Source organism: Anomaloglossus baeobatrachus, chromosome 7, assembly GCF_048569485.1.
Source record: "Anomaloglossus baeobatrachus isolate aAnoBae1 chromosome 7, aAnoBae1.hap1, whole genome shotgun sequence".
NCBI classification, from domain to species: Eukaryota; Metazoa; Chordata; class Amphibia; order Anura; family Aromobatidae; genus Anomaloglossus; species Anomaloglossus baeobatrachus.
The window spans coordinates 75,273,633-75,292,029 of record NC_134359.1 but is presented as its reverse complement, the minus strand read 5'-3'; the positions used below and the strand labels follow the sequence as shown (position 1 = coordinate 75,292,029).

The 18,397-nt window shown below is 53.6% G+C and overlaps 1 protein-coding gene across 1 annotated transcript in view; it reads right to left on the bottom strand.

Annotated features, from left to right (window-relative positions):
• The window catches only part of NUP35 (nucleoporin 35), a 68,401-nt gene that overhangs the window by 33,549 nt on the left and 16,455 nt on the right, over positions 1–18,397 (bottom strand). The window contains exon 4 of the mRNA XM_075317422.1: positions 14,619–14,679. Within this exon, the coding sequence (XP_075173537.1) occupies positions 14,619–14,679 (61 nt within the window). The remainder of the gene's footprint in view (positions 1–14,618; positions 14,680–18,397) is intronic.

Here is an 18,397-nt window from a genome sequence, read left to right as displayed (position 1 = left end):
AGGAGGAAAGCCAATAACTGGTTTAAAAAACAAATTCGATCCGACGAAACATCGGAGAACTGAAACCATTCAACATGAAACAACATGTGTACCCGAAAAAAACAAAAATCCCTAAGAAAACAGGGCGGTGCTGGGTCTCCCAATTGGAGCTAGAAGAAAAGGAATTTACGGTAAGTAAACAAAATTCCCTTCTTTATCGCTCCTAATTGGGAGACCCAGACAAGTGGGACGTCCAAAAGCAGTCCCTGGGTGGGGTAAAATAACACCTCGTGATAGGGCCGTAAAAACAGCCCTTTCCTACAGGTGGGCAACCGCCGCCTGAAGGACTTGTCTACCTAGGCTGGCGTCTGCCGAAGCGTAGGTATGCACCTGATAATGCTTGGTAAAAGTGTGCAGACTCGACCAGGTAGCCGCCTGGCACACCTGCTGAGCCGTAGCCTGGTGCCGTAATGCCCAGGACGCACCCACGGCTCTGGTAGAATGGGCCTTCAGCCCTGAGGGAACCGGAATCCCAGCAGAACGGTAGGCTTCAAGAATTGGTTCCTTGATCCACCGAGCCAGGGTGGATTTGGAAGCTTGCGACCCTTTACGCTGACCAGCGACAAGGACAAAGAGTGCATCCGAGCGGCGCAGAGGCGCCGTGCGGGAAATGTAGATTCTGAGTGCTCTCACCAGATCCAACAAATGCAAATCCTTTTCACATTGATGAACTGGATGAGGACACAAAGAAGGTAAGACGATATCCTGATTGAGATGAAAGGGGGATACCACCTTAGGGAGAAACTCCGGAATTGGGCGCAGAACCACCCTTATCCTGGTGGAACACCAGGACGGGAGATTTGCATGACAGCGCTGCTAGCTCGGACACTCTCCGAAGAGACGTGACCGCTACTAGAAAAACCACTTTCTGTGACAGGCGAGAAAGGGAAACATCCTTCATAGGCTCGAAAGGCGGCTTCTGGAGAGCAATTAGAACCTTGTTCAGATCCCAGGGCTCTAACGGCCGCTTGTAAGGAGGGACGATATGACAAACCCCGTTTCTGAAAAAAATACAGACAGCGCTGAGACTTGTCCTTTAAGCGAGCCTAGCGACAAACCTTTTTCCAAACCGGATTGCAGGAAGGAAAGAAGAGTAGGCAATGCAAATGGCCAGGGAGAGACTCCCTGAGCAGAGCACCAAGATAAGAAAATCTTCCACGTCCTGTGGTAGATCTTGGCGGAAGATGGTTTTCTAGCCTGTCTCATGGTGGCAATGACCTCTTGAGATAATTCTGAAGACGCTAGGGATCCAGGACTCAATGGCCACACAGTCAGGTTGAGGGCCGCAGAATTCTGATGGAAAAAACGGCCCTTGGACAACAAGTCTGGACGGTCTGGAAGAGTGCCCACGGTTGGCCTACCGTGAGGTGCCAGAGATCCGGGTACCACGACCTCCTCGGCCAGTCTGGAGCGACGAGGATGGCGCGGCGGCAGTCGGACCTGATCTTGCGCAGCACTCTGGGCAACAGTGCCAGAGGTGGGAACACATAAGGTAGCCGGAACTGCGACCAATCTTGAACTAAGGCGTCCGCCGCCAGAGCTCGGTGATCGTGAGAGCGTGCCATGAATGCCGGGACTTTGTTGTTGTGCCGAGACGCCATGAGATCGACGTCCGGCGTTCCCCAGCGGCAACAGATCTCTTGAAATACGTCCGGGTGAAGAGACCATTCCCCTGCGTCCATACCCTGGCGACTGAGGAAGTCTGCTTCCCAGTTTTCCACGCCTGGGATGTGAACTGCGGATATGGTGGATGTCATGTCTTCCACCCACGTCAGAATCCACCGGACTTCCTGGAAGGCTTGCCGACTGCGTGTTCCTCCTTGGTGGTTGATGTATGCCACCGCTGTGGAGTTGTCCGACTGAATTCGGATTTGCTTGCCTTCCAGCCACTGCTGGAAGGCTTGTAGGGCAAGATACACTGCTCTGATTTCCAGAACATTGATCTGAAGTGAGGACTCTTGCTGAGTCCACGTACCTTGAGCCCTGTGGTGGAGAAAAACTGCTCCCCACCCTGAAAGACTCGCGTCTGTCGTAACCACCGCCCAGGATGGGGGTAGAAAGGACCTTCCTTTTGACAATGAGGTGGGAAGAAGCCACCACCGAAGAGATTCCTTGGCCGCCTGAGAAAGAGACGTTCCTGTCGAGGGACGTCGACTTCCCGTCCCATTGGCGGAGAATGTCCCATTGTAGTGGACGCAGATGAAACTGCGCGAAAGGGACTGCCTCCATTGTTGCTACCATCTTCCCTAGGAAGTGCATGAGGCGTCTCAAGGGGTGTGACTGGCCTTGAAGGAGAGATTGCACCCCTGTCTGTAGTGAACGCTGTTTGTCCAGCGGAAGCTTCACTATCGCTGAGAGAGTATGAAACTCCATGCCAAGATATGTTAGCGATTGGGTCGGGGTCAGATTTGACTTTGAAAAGTTGATGATCCACCCGAAACTCTGGAGAGTCTCCAGCGCAACGTTCAGGCTGTGTTGGCATGCCTCTTGAGAGGGTGCCTTGACCAGTAGATCGTCCAAATACGGGATCACAGAGTGACCTTGAGAGTGCAGGACTGCTACTACTGCTGCCATGACCTTGGTGAAGACCCGTGGGGCTGTCGCCAGCCCGAAAGGCAGAGCTACGAACTGAAGGTGTTCGTCTCCTATAACGAAGCGTAGAAAACGCTGATGCTCTGGAGCAATCGGCACGTGGAGATAAGCATCCTTGATGTCTATTGATGCTAGGAAATCTCCTTGAGACATTGAGGCGATGACGGAGCGGAGTGATTCCATCCGGAACCGCCTGGTTTTCACGTGCTTGTTGAGCAGTTTTAGATCCAGAACGGGACGGAAAGACCCGTCCTTTTTTGGCACCACAAACAAATTGGAGTAAAAACCGTGACCTTGCTCCTGAAGAGGAACGGGGGTCACCACTCCTTCTGCCTTTAGAGTGCACACCGCTTGCAGAAGAGCATCGGCTCGGTCGGGAGGTGGAGAAGTTCTGAAGAATCGAGTTGGAGGACGAGAACTGAACTCTATCCTGTACCCGTGAGACAGAATGTCTCTCACCCAACGGTCTTTGACCTGTGGCAGCCAAATGTCGCCAAAGCGGGAGAGCCTGCCACCGACCGAGGATGCGGAGAGAGGAGGCCAAAAGTCATGAGGAAGCCGCCTTGGTAGCGGGTCTTCCGGCTGTCTTTTTTGGGCGTGACTGAGTCCGCCAAGAATCTGAGCTCCTCTGATCCTTTTGAGTCCTTTTGGACGAGGAGAATCGGGACCTGCCCGAGCCTCGAAAGGACCGAAACCCCGACTGTCCCTTCCTCTGTTGGGGTTTGTTTTGTCTGGGCTGAGGTAAGGATGAATCCTTACCCTTGGACTGTTTAATGATTTCATCCAAACGCTCACCAAACAGTCGGTCACCAGAAAATGGCAAACTGGTTAAGCACTTTTTGGAAGCAGAATCTGCCTTCCATTCCCTTAACCACAAGGCTCTGCGTAAAACCACGGAGTTGGCGGACGCCACTGCCGTACGGCCCGTAGAGTCCAGGACAGCATTAATCGCGTAAGACGCAAATGCAGACATTTGAGAGGTTAAGGATGCCACCTGCGGAACAGATGTACGTGTGACCGTGTCAATCTGTGTAAGACCAGCTGAAATAGCTTGGAGTGCCCATACGGCTGCGAATGCTGGAGCAAACGACGCGCCGATAGCTTCATAGATGGATTTCAACCAGAGCTCCATCTGTCTGTCAGTGGCATCTTTAAGTGCAGCCCCATCTTCCACTGCAACTATGGATCTAGCCGCAAGCCTGGAGATTGGAGGATCCACCTTGGGACACTGGGTCCAGCCCTTGACCACGTCAGGGGGAAAGGGATAACGTGTATCCTTAAGCCGTTTGGAGAAACGCTTATCTGGATAAGCGTGGTGTTTCTGGACTGACTCTCTAAAGTCAGAGTGGTCCAGAAAGGTACTTAATTTACGCTTGGGATACCTGAAATGGAATTTCTCCTGCTGTGAAGCTGACTCCTCCACTGGAGGAGCTGGGGGAGAAATATCCAACATTCTATTGATGGATGCTATAAGATCATTCACTATGGCGTCACCATCAGGAGTATCCAGATTGAGAGCGGTCTCAGGATCAGAATCCTGATCAGCTACCTCCGCCTCATCATACAGAGAGTCCTCCTGCTGGGACCCTGACCAGTGTGATGAAGTCGAGGGCCGCTCATAGCGAGCTCGCTTAGGCTGTCTGGGACTGTCGTCCGTGTCAGAGCCTTCACCCTGGGATGCATGGGACACCCCCGGAGCCCGGAGCTGTTCCAACTGAGGGGGACCAGGGAGCAATGATTCAACAGTGCCCATGGTCTGAGTTACTGGTCTAGACTGCAAAGTTTCTAGAATTTTAGTCATAGTCACAGACAATCTATCCGCAAAAACTGCAAACTCCGTCCCCGTCACCTGGACAGTATTCACAGGTGGTTCCCCCTGGGTCACCTCTAGCAGAGGCCCCGGCCGAGCAAGTGCCACAGGGGCTGAGCACTGCACACAGTGGGGGTCAGTGGAACCTGCAGGTAGAGTAGCCTCACATGCGGTACAAGCAGCATAGAAAGCCTGTGCCTTGGCACCCTTGCTTTTTGCGGATGACATGCTGTTGTCTCCTCTGAGTAATCTAGGAGGGTATATAGCCAAGAATCACCAGCGACCGTACAGTGCAATGTATAGCATGCAAGCATAAAAATACAAATGTACACTTCGGCACTAGTGGGGTCAGCACCAGAGGTGCCGCTTACCGCCCGCGGAAACGCGGGTGTGTGGTCGCCAGAATCCCGTGTCTGGGTCTCCCAGAACTTGTCTCCCCTCTCCAGCTCAGACTGCACACAGGAATGGCTGCCGGCGTTCTGTGAAGAGGGGCGGACCGTGGGCGTGCCTCAGACAAAGTGCGGGAAACTGGCGTCCCACTGTGTCCAGTGTGAGGGCTGGAGTATGTAAAATAGACTCCAGCCCCCTGCGCTGATGTTCTGTACAGCGTCCCGCCCTTCCCCTGACTGGCAGGCCTGGGGGCGGGAACGAAGCGAAACTAGGCCGCAAAAGCCGGGGACTCGAGTAATAAGCGCGGCCGTCATATATGCACGGCCAGCGCGGAAGTCCCCGGCGCACCACAAGTCCCAGCCGCGCCGCAGTGTAAACTGACAGCAGCGGCCGGAGCGGCAGTTCCCAATACATTAACTCACTCAGCAGAGCTGTAGTGAGTAGTGGCACAAGCGCGCAGCGCTGTTGTCCCCGGCGCACTAACACACCCAGCAATGCTGCAGTGTGTCTGCGCGCGGTCTGTACGGGGACACAGAGTACCTTGACGTAGCAGGGCCATGTCCCTGACGATACTCAGCTCCATATCCAGCAGAATCCCCAGGGGCTGTGGATGGAGCACGGTCTCAGTGCCTGGAGACCGGTAAAATCCCACTTCACCCAGAGCCCTAAGGGGGATGGGGAAGGAAGCAGCATGTGGGCTCCAGCCTCCGTACCCGCAATGGGTACCTCAACCTTAACAAACACCGCCGACAAAAGTGGGGTGAGAAGGGAGCATGCTGGGGGCCCTAGTATGGGCCCTCTTTTCTTCCATCCGACATAGTCAGCAGCTGCTGCTGACTAAACAGTGGAGCTATGCGTGGATGTCTGACCTCCTCCGCACAAAGCATGAAAACTGAGGAGCCCGTGATCCCACGGGGGGTGTATAGGCAGAAGGGGAGGGGCCTTACACTTTTAAGTGTACTGCTTTGTGTGGCCTCCGGAGGCAGTAGCTATACACCACTTGTCTGGGTCTCCCAATTAGGAGCGATAAAGAAACTCAGCTTTTCAAAGAAGCAACATGTCAATTGTTTTTGCCATTTGGGTTTTGCACTGCAAAGCTGAGTTTTTGACCAAAGTTCTGCCTCAAAAAGGCAGCATTTTGAACAACATAGTGTGAACAAGAAACCCAAATTCCCATAGACTTTGCTTGAATAGAAGAATGTCGCGGGCGGGGAGGAGGGTGTCAGCACACCGCGCTCACCCCTTCTGCTCGGGTCCGGCAGTTGCTCCTGGTGGCTCGAGCTGCGGGCCGGATCCCGGGGTGTCTCGAGCGACACTCCTCGCCCGTGAGTGAAAGGGGGGTATGTTTGTTGGGATTATAGTTCGTGACGCCACCCACGGTTGTGGTGATGGCACCACCGCTGCTCAGTGTGGGGGTCCCGGGGATGGTGATGGGAGCAGCCAGGTGTTGTGTTGCCCCTCCGTGGGTAGGGGTTGGTGATCCCGGGGCCCGGTGAAGAGATGTGAAGTGTAGGGCCTGGAGGACGCAGGGACGCGGGGGCAGCGCTATGCCTTGCGGCACTGTGGTACTCACTCAGCCTGAGACACGGACACAGTTTGTACGGTAAACCAACGGCTGGTAGGACGGTCCCACAGACGGTTGCACCTGCACTCCCGGTAGGCGACGGTGACGTCTCTCTTCCTTGCACCTGTTTGACTGATGGTAGCGGTGGATTCCCTCCGGTTACCCGCTCCCCGACTGCAATCTGGGCCGGAGGAGCTCTACACTTTGCCCGCAGGCGCTGGCCCTGGGGAAACTGGTGCCTTGGCGGTGGCGGTGTCTCCCCGGTAATGGTCGGGCTGTTGCCGTCAATCGGGACTTTGTTGCTGGGGGATCTGCGTCCCCTTCACTGACGGATTCGGCAAATTGGGCGACTCCTAGCCTTGCCGGGGTCCGAGAGGCCCCTGCCCTGGTGCTGACTGTCCTTCGGAACACTGCTCCAGACCACCGGGCACACAGCCAACGGGGTCCTTCCAGGAACTTCCAAACGGTCCCCCTCCGGACAGTCACCGCCGTCGCTGACCTTGCTGTTCTAGCCCTACACACAGCTGGGCTCTCAGGCTCTGTGCACTCTCTGCGCTCTCTCCACTTCTTGCTTTCCTCCTTTTCCACTTTCCTTTCCTTCACTTTCACTTCTGGTTCACTTAAGCTCGTCCCTGAGCTGACTGCACTCTTGCCCTACCCGGGCTAATCTGCTTCTTTTTCAAGCCCCTCCTGAGCTCATCTGCCTGGTAACTTCCTGCCTCCAGAGTTGTGAGCTCCTTGGTGGGCGGAGCCAACCGCCTGGCCCACCCCCTGGTGTGCATCACAGACTCCTGGAGGGAGGCAACAAGGATTTCTGGTTAGCAGGTGTGCCTACCTGGAGTGTGGGGTGTAGTGGTGTTGTTATCTGTGTCCCCTGGCTTGCCCAGGGCGACACATTCCCCCTTAGCAAAATGCAGACCGTCCGCGGGCTGCCGTCCTACACCGGTTTTATTTTTCTGTAAAAAGGGGTTAACAGGTTAAACATAACAAGCATTTTCAATCAACTCTTCCCAAGACGGGAGGCACATTTTACTTTTAACGTTTCAACGGTGTACGGTCACGGTTTCCGCTCTCTCCCACCCAAGCAACCTGGCCCTGATGCTGCCCCTAAAACCCAGGCAGCACCCCTTGACCCACAGTCCAGCACAAGTCACCCGAGCGGGATCTGTCCTTCCCTCCAGAGGGTAGCCACCGGTCCCTTTGGTGGCTGGGCCCTGGCCTGCTCTGCTCAGGGCCCTCCCTCCAACCTGCCTCTCCGGAGGCGGCATTGCGGAAACGGTAACGGTACCCAACATATTTACAAGCCACTAACGTTTGTGGTTGCCCTGCAGAGTTCACGGGCTTGTCCATGGCTAGTTCCCATGCATTTTTAAACTTTTAACGGTCCCCATGGGAACAACGGTGCCGGCTCCTGCCGGTTGCTAATCACAGCTGACAATCAGGTGAAAACTCGGTTCAATCAGTGTTTTTCATTTTTCAAAACTTTCAAACACACAACACTCTTTTACATTTGCGGGCCCCTCTTACTCATAGAACGGTCTCCCTGTACCTAAGTGGGGGTCTACCTAGGTTGGAACGGGTGGACCTTCGGGGCCCGGTGTCAGTGGTGCTAGACAGTGGGGTAGAGGGAACAATCGGTTCCTCCTCCCTGCTATAGTGTGGGGCAGGCGGAGGTGCAGGGGGGCTGGGTACAGGTTCATCCCTGGGCACTGGCACTGGTTCTGGCTCACGGTTAACCGCTTCCACTACTTCTTCATCCACGGGTTGTGGGAACAGTATCATTGGAAGTATCACCGCGCCGTTCTGTGTAGGCCAGTTTGCTGGGAAGTCACCCATTACAGTGTGGATTACCTCTGCTGCCTTTTCCACTGGTGGAGGAACCGGTACTTCAGCCTCTGCTTTTAACGCTGGGGGGCATTTCTTTAGATGGTCCCGAGAAACTGTGGCCAGGGTGCCCCCTTGGTCACGACTGATCTGGTAGGTCTTCCCATTGTCCCACTCGGTGGGTTGTACGACGTAAGGGACTTGCTCCCACTGGTCATCCAGTTTGTGGGCTTTTCTCTTTCGTTTCAGCACCACATCTCCTGGCTGGAAAGGACCTGCAGGCGCCTTCTGGTTGAACCGGTGCTCTTGCTGTTCTCGACTTCGACTGAGGTTTTTCTCCACATACTCCTGGATTTGCCGGTACTGGGCCCTCCTCCGACTTTCCCACTCTGCCGTTGAAGGGAGTGCTTCCGGAGCCTCAACCCCATCTCCAGATCCACCGGCAGGCGGCCAGGCCGGGCCCTCATCAGATACGCTGGGGTGCACTTCGTCGAGCTGGATGGGATATTATTGTACATGTCGACCAAGTCGGGTAACTTTTCCGGCCACATGTTCCGTTCTTCCAGCGGTAGCGTCTTGAGGAGCCCCAGGACCAAGTGATTCATTTTCTCGCACATGCCGTTGGTTTGGGCGTGGTACGGAGTGGTCCGGATCTTCTTGCAGCCGTACAACTGGCAGAATTCGTGAAACACTTCTGCTTCAAAAGCCGGGCCTTGGTCAGTCAGCACCTTCTCGGGGTACCCATGGGGTCAGCAAAAATAGGCCTGGAACGCTCGGGCAGCGGTTCGACCAGTCAAGTCCTTAACGGGGACTACCACCATGAATCTTGAGTAGTGGTCTACCATGGTCAACGCGTAGGTGTACCCACTTCGGCTAGGGGTGAGTTTGACATGGTCCAGGGCGACCAGCTCCAGCGGCTGATGGGTGACTATGGGATGTAACGGTGCCCTCTGGCTAGTCTCGTCCTTTCTCCTTAGTGTACAAGGACCGCACTCTCGGCACCAGGCTTCCACCGATTCACGCATCCCACTCCAATAGAACCGCTCCCTCAACAGCATCTCCAGCTTCTTCCACCCGAAGTGGCCAGCACCATCATGGTATGCCCGCAGGACGGTAGCAACCTCGGCTTGAGGAACGATCAACTGGCATATTTTCTCATGGGTCTTTGGGTTGATCAGTTCACGGTACAGCCTCCCTTGGTGTAGGTAGAGCCGTTTTCGTTCTTTCCACAAGCGTTGGGCTTCGGCTGGAGCGGCAGGGTCCATTCCCATAGCACCTTGTTCCACCAGGGTCTTGACAAGGCGGACAGCCGGTGCTTGGTCCTGGGCGTCCTGCCACTCTTGACTGGGCCACGGGTCCAGGTCCGCCCGTTGCTGACATACTTGTACCCTCTCAGTAGGCGGCTGGTGAAACGCAGGCAACTCAATCTCCTCGAGGTCGTCATCCTCACACCCCTCTTCTGACAAATGGGGCATCCGGGAGAGTGCATCTGCATTGATGTTGACACGACCAGCTCGGTACTTTATGGTGAAATCATAGTTGGCTAACCGGGCTACCCACCGCTGCTCCAGCGCGCCCAACTTGGCCGTGTCCAGGTGAGTTAGCGGATTGTTGTCCGTAAACGCGGTGAATTTTGCCGCCGCCAGGTAGTGGCGGAACCGCTCTGTGATAGCCCACACCAACGCCAATAGCTCGAGCTTGAAGGAACTATAGTTCTCAGGGTTCCTCTCGGTCGGCCGGAGTTTTCGGCTGGCGTAAGCAATCACCTTCTCCTTCCCATCCTGGACCTGGGACAAGACCGCTCCTAGCCCCACGTTACTGGCGTCCGTGTGGAGGATGAACGGGCGCCCATAGTCAGGGTACGCCAAGACCTCTTCTCCGGTCAAGGCCGCCTTCAACTGGCCAAAGGACTCCTCATGCTTGTCCTCCCACAACAGTGGGGCTCCAATAGGTCTACCACCTTTGGTCTGTCCCACGAGGAGATCTTGCATGGGGGCAGCCATCTTCGTGTACCGTACCCCTTTATAAAGCGCCGATAGTACCCCACCAGACCCAGGAACTGCCTTACTTCCCTCACTGTGGTTGGTCTCGGCCAGCTCTGGATGGCAGTGATCTTCTCAGGGTCGGGGGCGACACCATCCGCACTCACCACATGCCCTAGATACTGCACCCTGGGTTTCAGCAGATGGCACTTCGAGGGCTTCAACTTCATCCCGAACTTGGCAAGGGACGCGAACACCTCGGCCAGGTGCTCCAGATGGGCCTCATACGTCTGGGAATAAACAATCACATCATCCAAATACAGCAGGACGGTCTCGAAGTTTAAATGTCCCAGACAGCACTCCATCAACCGTTGGAAAGTCCCGGGGGCATTGCACAGCCCAAACGGCATGCTATTGAATTCGCATAGCCCCATCGGGGTGGTGAAGGCAGTCTTCTCCCGGTCCTCGGGGGCCGGGGCCACTTGCCAGTATCCGCTGGTGAGGTCAAGGGTCGAGAAGTAGTTTGCAGTTCTCAGTGCAGCCAAAGATTCTTCAATACGAGGCAATGGATAGGCATCTTTATGGGTTATCTGGTTGATCTTCCGGTAGTCCACACACATCCGCATGGTACCATCCTTCTTCTTGACCAGTACCAACGGAGCGGCCCAGGGACTACAACTGTCCCGAATAACTCCTGCCTCCTTCATATTCTTCAACATATTCTTGGCACACTGATAATGTGCAGGGGGAATAGGTCTGTACCTCTCTTTGATAGGGGGATGTTCACCCGTGGGAATGTGGTGTTGGACCCCCTTGATCTGCCCAAAGTCTAGGGGGTGCTTACTGAAAACCTGTTCGTACTCCTGCACTACCCTGTGTACCCCTGCCCTGTGATGTGTAGGAGTATCATCAGTGCCCACATGTAGCTGTTGGTGCCACTCCTTGGTGTCCCCCTGGGGTGGGGAAGTGCTGGTGGTAGGTGGGAGTGTGGATGGACGGGCTTCCTGGATAGTGTGAGGGTCTAAAGTGAGCAGTTTGGCAATGGTGGCATACCGGGGAAGCCTAACCTCTTCCCCACAGTTTAACACTCTCACAGGCACTCTCCCTTTCTTCACATCTACCACCCCTCGGGCGGCCACTACAGTGGGCCAGTGCTCAGAAGGCATGGGCTCCATCATTGCAGGGTAGTCACGCCCCTGAGGCCCTACTGCTGCCCTACACCAGATCATCATCTCACTTCTAGGGGGCACAGTCAATGGAGCAACATCCATCACTCGCACTCCACCAATCTCCCCTCCGGTTGAGCTTACATGCTGGCGGTACATCAGGGCGCGGATCTCACGTTGCACAGCCCTCTGCCGGCTCCCCGCCGCCGTGGCGGCTAGCTGCTGCAAAAGGTTCAGCACATCAGCCATGCAGTGTTCCATCACATTGGTCCCCAACACTATTTTCGGGTTATGATCACTAGGCTCATTCATGAACACAATCATGCCCTGGTGTTGCAGTTCAGCTTGCCCCACTGTCATAGCCACCTCTTTATACCCCACCTGGGTCAATGGAAGTCCATTAGCGGCAATCAAATTTATACTATTGTCTGGAGGCGCTAGCTCGTCTGTGGCCCAATATCGCTGATACAATGTGTACGGTATGGTAGTTACCTGTGATCCAGTGTCCAAGAGAGCCATCACGGGTATGCCGTCCACAGCCACAGGGATGATAGGGCGGGCCCCGACGTATCGGTCTCGCCAGTCCGGGGGGCCACGGTGTTCTACTCCTGAGGATTGGCCCGGGGCCCCAGGGGTTGCTCGTTTAACGGGCACTGTCTGTAAACATGGCCCGGCTTACGGCACTTGTAGCAGATTGGAGGTCTGCTCCGCGGGTTGTTAGCGCTTCTCTGCTGCATCCAGGGAACATCTTCGGGACTGTCAGCAAGCTGTATCTGCGCTGGGGGCTGAGATCTGGTCAGAGGTTGTAGTGCAGCAAGGATTTTAGCAAGGTCTCCATCCAGGCGACGGACCTGGGCTGCCAGTTCTTCCACTGCGCTGCTCGAGGCTGCAGGTAGTAAGGAGGTTGGTTTGGCTGGGGCCGCCACAACAGGAGCTGTCTCGACGGGCCACGGGACAGGTTCCTGAACTTCAGCAGCTGGGGGCTGTAGTGCTTTGATAGCTCGCTCCTTTAAACACAGCAAAGTCCACATCAGGGTGTTCCAGAGCCCACAGCCGGAGTTGTTTACGATCCTCAGGGGACCTCATCCCCTGTGCGAATTGCTCCACTAACATCTTGTTGCTATCCGCCTCATTAATAGAGTTCACCCGCTTTAGCGTGCGGAGGGCGGTCTGCAGACGTAGGGCATAGTCCCGAATGCTATCCCCAGCTCGCTGCCGGCACTGGTAAAACTGCATCCTCAGCTCAGCTTCAGTCCGGGTCTCGAAGGCAGTCTGTAGCTTCTCGAAGATGGTGGCTACAGAGAGCCGGTCCCCCTCGGCCCAGGTCTCCGCTTCCTGCTCCGCCGCACCGGTTAACTGTCCCAGCACTATCGCTGCACGTTGCTTATCAGTCAGGGGGTACAGCTCTAGCAACGGGTTAAGCTTTTTCCGGAAGGCCTGCAAGGCATCCGGTTTCCCGTCATACTGCGGTAGCCAGGCAGCTCCGGGTGCATAGGGCAAGGAAAACGGCATGACCTGAGCAAGCGCGGGGGCCGCGGCACCTCCCGCCAGTACGGCCGGGACCTGGGCAGGCCCATTCCCATCCGCGGGTGCCGCTGCGGCTGCGACCACCGCTCTTCCAGCGGCTCCGTCGGGCGCAGACATCTTGTTTCCGTCCCCCTTAGCTCTTTCCGGCCCCTCCTCTCTCGGGGCGGAGTTTTGGCCTTCGCGCCTCTACTGCTCGAGAAGACGCTCGAGCGGGAACTTTTCGCGCCAAAGATGGCGGCTTCTGAAATTTTTCTGCCGGATACCTCCGGCGGTAACAAGGCGCACCTCTACCAGACGGCAGAGCGGTAAGATCCTGTTCGTGACGCCAAGTTGTCGCGGGCGGGGAGGAGGGTGTCAGCACACCGCGCTCACCCCTTCTGCTCGGGTCCGGCAGTTGCTCCTGGTGGCTCGAGCTGCGGGCCGGATCCCGGGGTGTCTCGAGCGACACTCCTCGCCCGTGAGTGAAAGGGGGGTATGTTTGTTGGGATTATAGTTCGTGACGCCACCCACGGTTGTTGTGATGGCACCACCGCTGCTCAGTGTGGGGGTCCCGGGGATGGTGATGGGAGCAGCCAGGTGTTGTGTTGCCCCTCCGTGGGTAGGGGTTGGTGATCCCGGGGCCCGGTGAAGAGATGTGAAGTGTAGGGCCTGGAGGGCGCAGGGACGCGGGGGCAGCGCTATGCCTTGTGGCACTGTGGTACTCACTCAGCCTGAGACACGGACACAGTTTGTACGGTAAACCAACGGCTGGTAGGACGGTCCCACAGACGGTTGCACCTGCACTCCCGGTAGGTGACGGTGACGTCTCTCTTCCTTGCACCTGTTTGACTGATGGTAGCGGTGGATTCCCTCCGGTTACCTGCTCCCCGACTGCAATCTGGGCCGGAGGAGCTCTACACTTTGCCCGCAGGCGCTGGCCCTGGGGAAACTGGTGCCTTGGCAGTGGCGGTGTCTCCCCGGTAATGGTCGGGCTGTTGCCGTCAATCGGGACTTTGTTGCTGGGGGATCTGCGTCCCCTTCACTGACGGATTCGGCAAATTGGGCGACTCCTAACCTTGCCGGGGTCCGAGAGGCCCCTGCCCTGGTGCTGACTGTCCTTCGGAACACTGCTCCAGACCACCGGGCACACAGCCAACGGGGTCCTTCCAGGAACTTCCAAACGGTCCCCCTCCGGACAGTCACCGCCGTCGCTGACCTTGCTGTTCTAGCCCTACACACAGCTGGGCTCTCAGGCTCTGTGCACTCTCTGCGCTCTCTCCACTTCTTGCTTTCCTCCTTTTCCACTTTCCTTTCCTTCACTTTCACTTCTGGTTCACTTAAGCTCGTCCCTGAGCTGACTGCACTCTTGCCCTACCCGGGCTAATCTGCTTCTTTTTCAAGCCCCTCCTGAGCTCATCTGCCTGGTAACTTCCTGCCTCCAGAGTTGTGAGCTCCTTGGTGGGCGGAGCCAACCGCCCGGCCCACCCCCTGGTGTGCATCACAGACTCCTGGAGGGAGGCAACAAGGATTTCTGGTTAGCAGGTGTGCCTACCTGGAGTGTGGGGTGTAGTGGTGTTGTTATCTGTGTCCCCTGGCTTGCCCAGGGCGACACAAGAACACATCCATTTTGGCATTAAACAGCGCAGAAGAAAAAGCAGCAAAAAAGCAGGTAAAAAGCAGGTAAAAAGCAACGTGCGCACATACCCTTACTCTGGTGGGACGGAGCCACACTTAGTATAACTTACGTGCACATGGGGTGGATGGGACTACTCCGATGTGTGATGCCTGCACTGTGGAAAGGTTTGTCTGTACAGAGGGGAGGAAGAAAAAAAAAAAAAAAAAGTAAAAAAATGAAATATTCTAGCGACATTCATGAATACAGCACAACTGGAACGTTTAACAAAAAAACAAAAAAAAACTTTTTTTTTTGTTTTTTCGATTTTTTACACTCATCCACCCATGAGGTGCTCAACTTTGGCGAGGAGGGGGGGGCGGTCGTCTTCCTCCAGATACCCAGCGACCATATGATTGCTGGGTTCAGGAGGAAGCAGTCAGGGCTTGTTCAGAATTGTGTACACATTGATCGGAAAGGCAAATTAGAGGAATCAGGTTTACCTTTCCTGTGGGGAGTCTGGCTGGGTCTGACAGCCATTCACCCCGCCTGTCCACAGCTGCACCATCCCGTGCAAGCTGCTTTCACCGCACTGACATATTAGAACATCACTGCAGAGTTAAGAGAGGACTGCCCAGAGTTTTATAGTGCATGGACAGTACAGACGTAGTTAAAGGGAACCTGTCACCACTTTTTTGGCCTATAAGCTGCAGCCACCACCACCACCACCAGGCTCTTATATACAGTATTCTAACATGCTGTATATAAGAGCCCAGGCCGGGGGTATAACATAAAAAAACACTTTATAATACATACCCAACGGTCGCGCTTTGGGCCTTATGGGTGTCTCCGTCCTCCGACGCCTCCTCTTTCGGCCATCTTCGTCCTCTTTCTGAAGCCTGTGTGCATGAAGCGTCCTACGTCACACACTCGCCGGTCCTGCGCAGGCGCACTACAATATTTTGATCTGCCCTGCTCAGGACCTCAATGCCGGTGAGTGTATATGACACAGGACACATCATGCACCCCGGCTTCAGAAGAAGGAGGACAAAGATGGGTGAAAGAGGAGGCGCCGCACCCGGAGAACAGACACCCATCTGCACTAAACTGACCGTTTAGGTGAGTATTATAAAGTCATTTTTACATTCTACACAGCGGCCTGGACTCATATATAGCATGTTAGAATGCTGTATATAAAAGCTCAGTGGTGGTGGCCGCAGCTTATAGGCCCCAAATCTGGTGACAGGTTCCCTTTAAGGCCAAGTTCGCACATGCAAAAGTACTGGCTAGATTATTATTGTTTTAGTGTTGTATTACTCTTATCTTGCATTGTGCACGGTATTGTAGCGCAACTCCAATCACTTCAGAGGACCGAGCTTAAGTGCTAGACAACCTACAGTGAAGGAAACAATTATGTGATCCCTAGCTGATTTTGTAAGTTTGCACACTGAAAGACATGAACAGCCTAATTTTAAGAGTAGGTTCATTTTAACAGTGCGAGAATATCCAAAACAAAATCCAGAAAAAAATCATTGTATAAATTTGATTTTGCAGAGAGAAATAAGTATTTGATCCCTTACCAACCATTAAGAGTTCTTGCTCCAACAGACCAGTTAGACACTACTAATTAACTAATTACCTGCAGCTGTCTTAAATTGTCACCTGTATAATAGACTCCTGTCCAGACTCAGTCAGACTAACCGCTTAGGCCAGAGTCACACTTGCGCGAGTCTTGCATCGCATCACCTGGCACGGCCACACAGTCTCCTGAAAGGAGCGGGTTGGCTGCATGTATTTCTATGCAGCCGAGATGCTCCTGTCCGGAGGGCAGCAAGCCGTGCCGGGTGATACGATGTAAGACTCGCACCAGTCTCTCGCAAGTGTGACTCTGGCCTTAAAATCCTGCAGTGCCTCAGATGATTCTGAGAGTGATTGGGAAAAGGTGCTGTGATCAGATAAAACAAAAATTGACCTCTTTGGCATTAACTCGCGTGTTTGGAGGAAGAGAAATGCTGCCTATGGCCCAAAGGACACAGTTCCCACAGTCAAGCACGGAGGTGGAAACATTATGTTCTGTGGGGTGTTTCTCTAAGGGCACAGGACTACTTCACTGCATCAATGGGACAGTGGATGGAGACATGTACAGTAACATCCTGAGTGACAACCTCCTTCCCTCCACCAGGACATCTTGTGGCTGGGTCTTCCAGCACGACAATGACCCAAACATACAGCGAAGTCAGCAAAGGAGTGGCTCAAAAAGAAGCACATTAAAAGTCATGGAGTGGCCTAGCCAGTCTCCAGACCTTAATCCCATAGAAAACTTATGGGAGGGAGCTCTGAGTTCCCAAACTACAGCCTCAAAATCTTAATGATTTAGAGATCTGCAAGAGGAGTGGAGAAAAATTCTTCCTGACGTGCGCAAACCTCATCAACTACAAAAAATGTCTGACTGCTGTGCTGCCAACAAGGGTTTTGCTTAACCCCTTAACGACCAGCCGATTTTTCGCTTTCCGTTTTTTTTTCCGCCAGTCTTCTTCCGAGACACGTAACTTCTTTTTCAGTCAATATGGTCATGTGAGGGCTCACTTTTTGCGGAATGAACTGTACTTTTAAATGAAACCATAAATTTTACTATATAGTGTACTGGAAAACTGCAAAAAAATCCAAATGCAGAAAATTGCAAACAAAGTACGATAGCACTACTGTTTGAGATATTTTGTTCACTATATGGTAAAACTGATGTGAGGGTGTGATGCCTCAGGTCAGTGAGTTCGTAGACACCAAACATGTATAGGTTTACTTTTATATAAGGGGTTAAAAATTGGAAGTTTGTCTGAAAAAAAGGGGTGCACGTTTTACGCCATATTCCGTGACCCGTAGAGTTCTCATTTTTGGGGATCTTTGGCTAAGTGAAAGCTTTTTTTTGCGTCTCGAGCTGACTTTTCCAACGGTACCATTTCTGCGCAGATTCTATGTTTTGATCGCCTGTTATTGCATTTTGCGCAAAAGTTGATGTGACAAAAAAAAAAAAAAAAAAAAACCTTAATTTTGGCATTTGGAATTTTTTTTGCTGCTACACCGTTTACTGATCAGATTAATTGATTTTATATTTTGATAGATCGGGCGTTTCTGAATACAGCGATACCAAATGTGTGTGTATATTTTTATTTTAACCCTTTTATTTTCAATGGGGCGAAAGGGGGGGTGGTTTTGAACTTTTAGGGGTTGTTTGGTTTTTTTTTTTTACTTTATTTTACTAGTTCCCCTAGGCGGCTATATGGATCAACAATCGGATCGCTCTGCCCTATCTGCTGATCACAGCTACACAGCTGTAAATAGATATGCTCACTACCTGCTTCACTCAGCTCCGTGCCGAGTGAAACTGAAAGTAATTCATGTCAGCTACAGGAGTCATCACATGATCCTGTGCTACCATGACAACCACCGAAAGTCACGTGATCACGTCACTTCCGGTATCGGGCGGTAAGTAAATGTTTACCGCCGATGCCGTTATAATGGCGCTGACACATTGACAGCACCGTTTAAGGGCTTAAACGGCACGAGCAGATAACGATTCTGCTTGTGCCTAGCAGGCACACATCTCAGCTGTGAAAAATCAGTCGAGATGTGCGCCGATCGCTGCAAGCTGCCGGCAGCAGACCGCGGGCAGTAACATTATGACCGCTAGGACGTAATATTACTGCCCGCGGTCGTTAAGGGGTTAAATCAACAGTATCCCATGCACCACTTGTGCTGCTTGGTGCAGCGTTCCACCAGCTGCAACTTTGTAAAGGATCCAAAAAATTCCAAGGCACCGAGAAGCTCTTCTCCGTTTATAAATCTTTTTTATTTGTTCCAGCATACAGAAGGAAAAAAAGTGCAAAACAACGGTTTTGCCACCAAGTGTTGTTT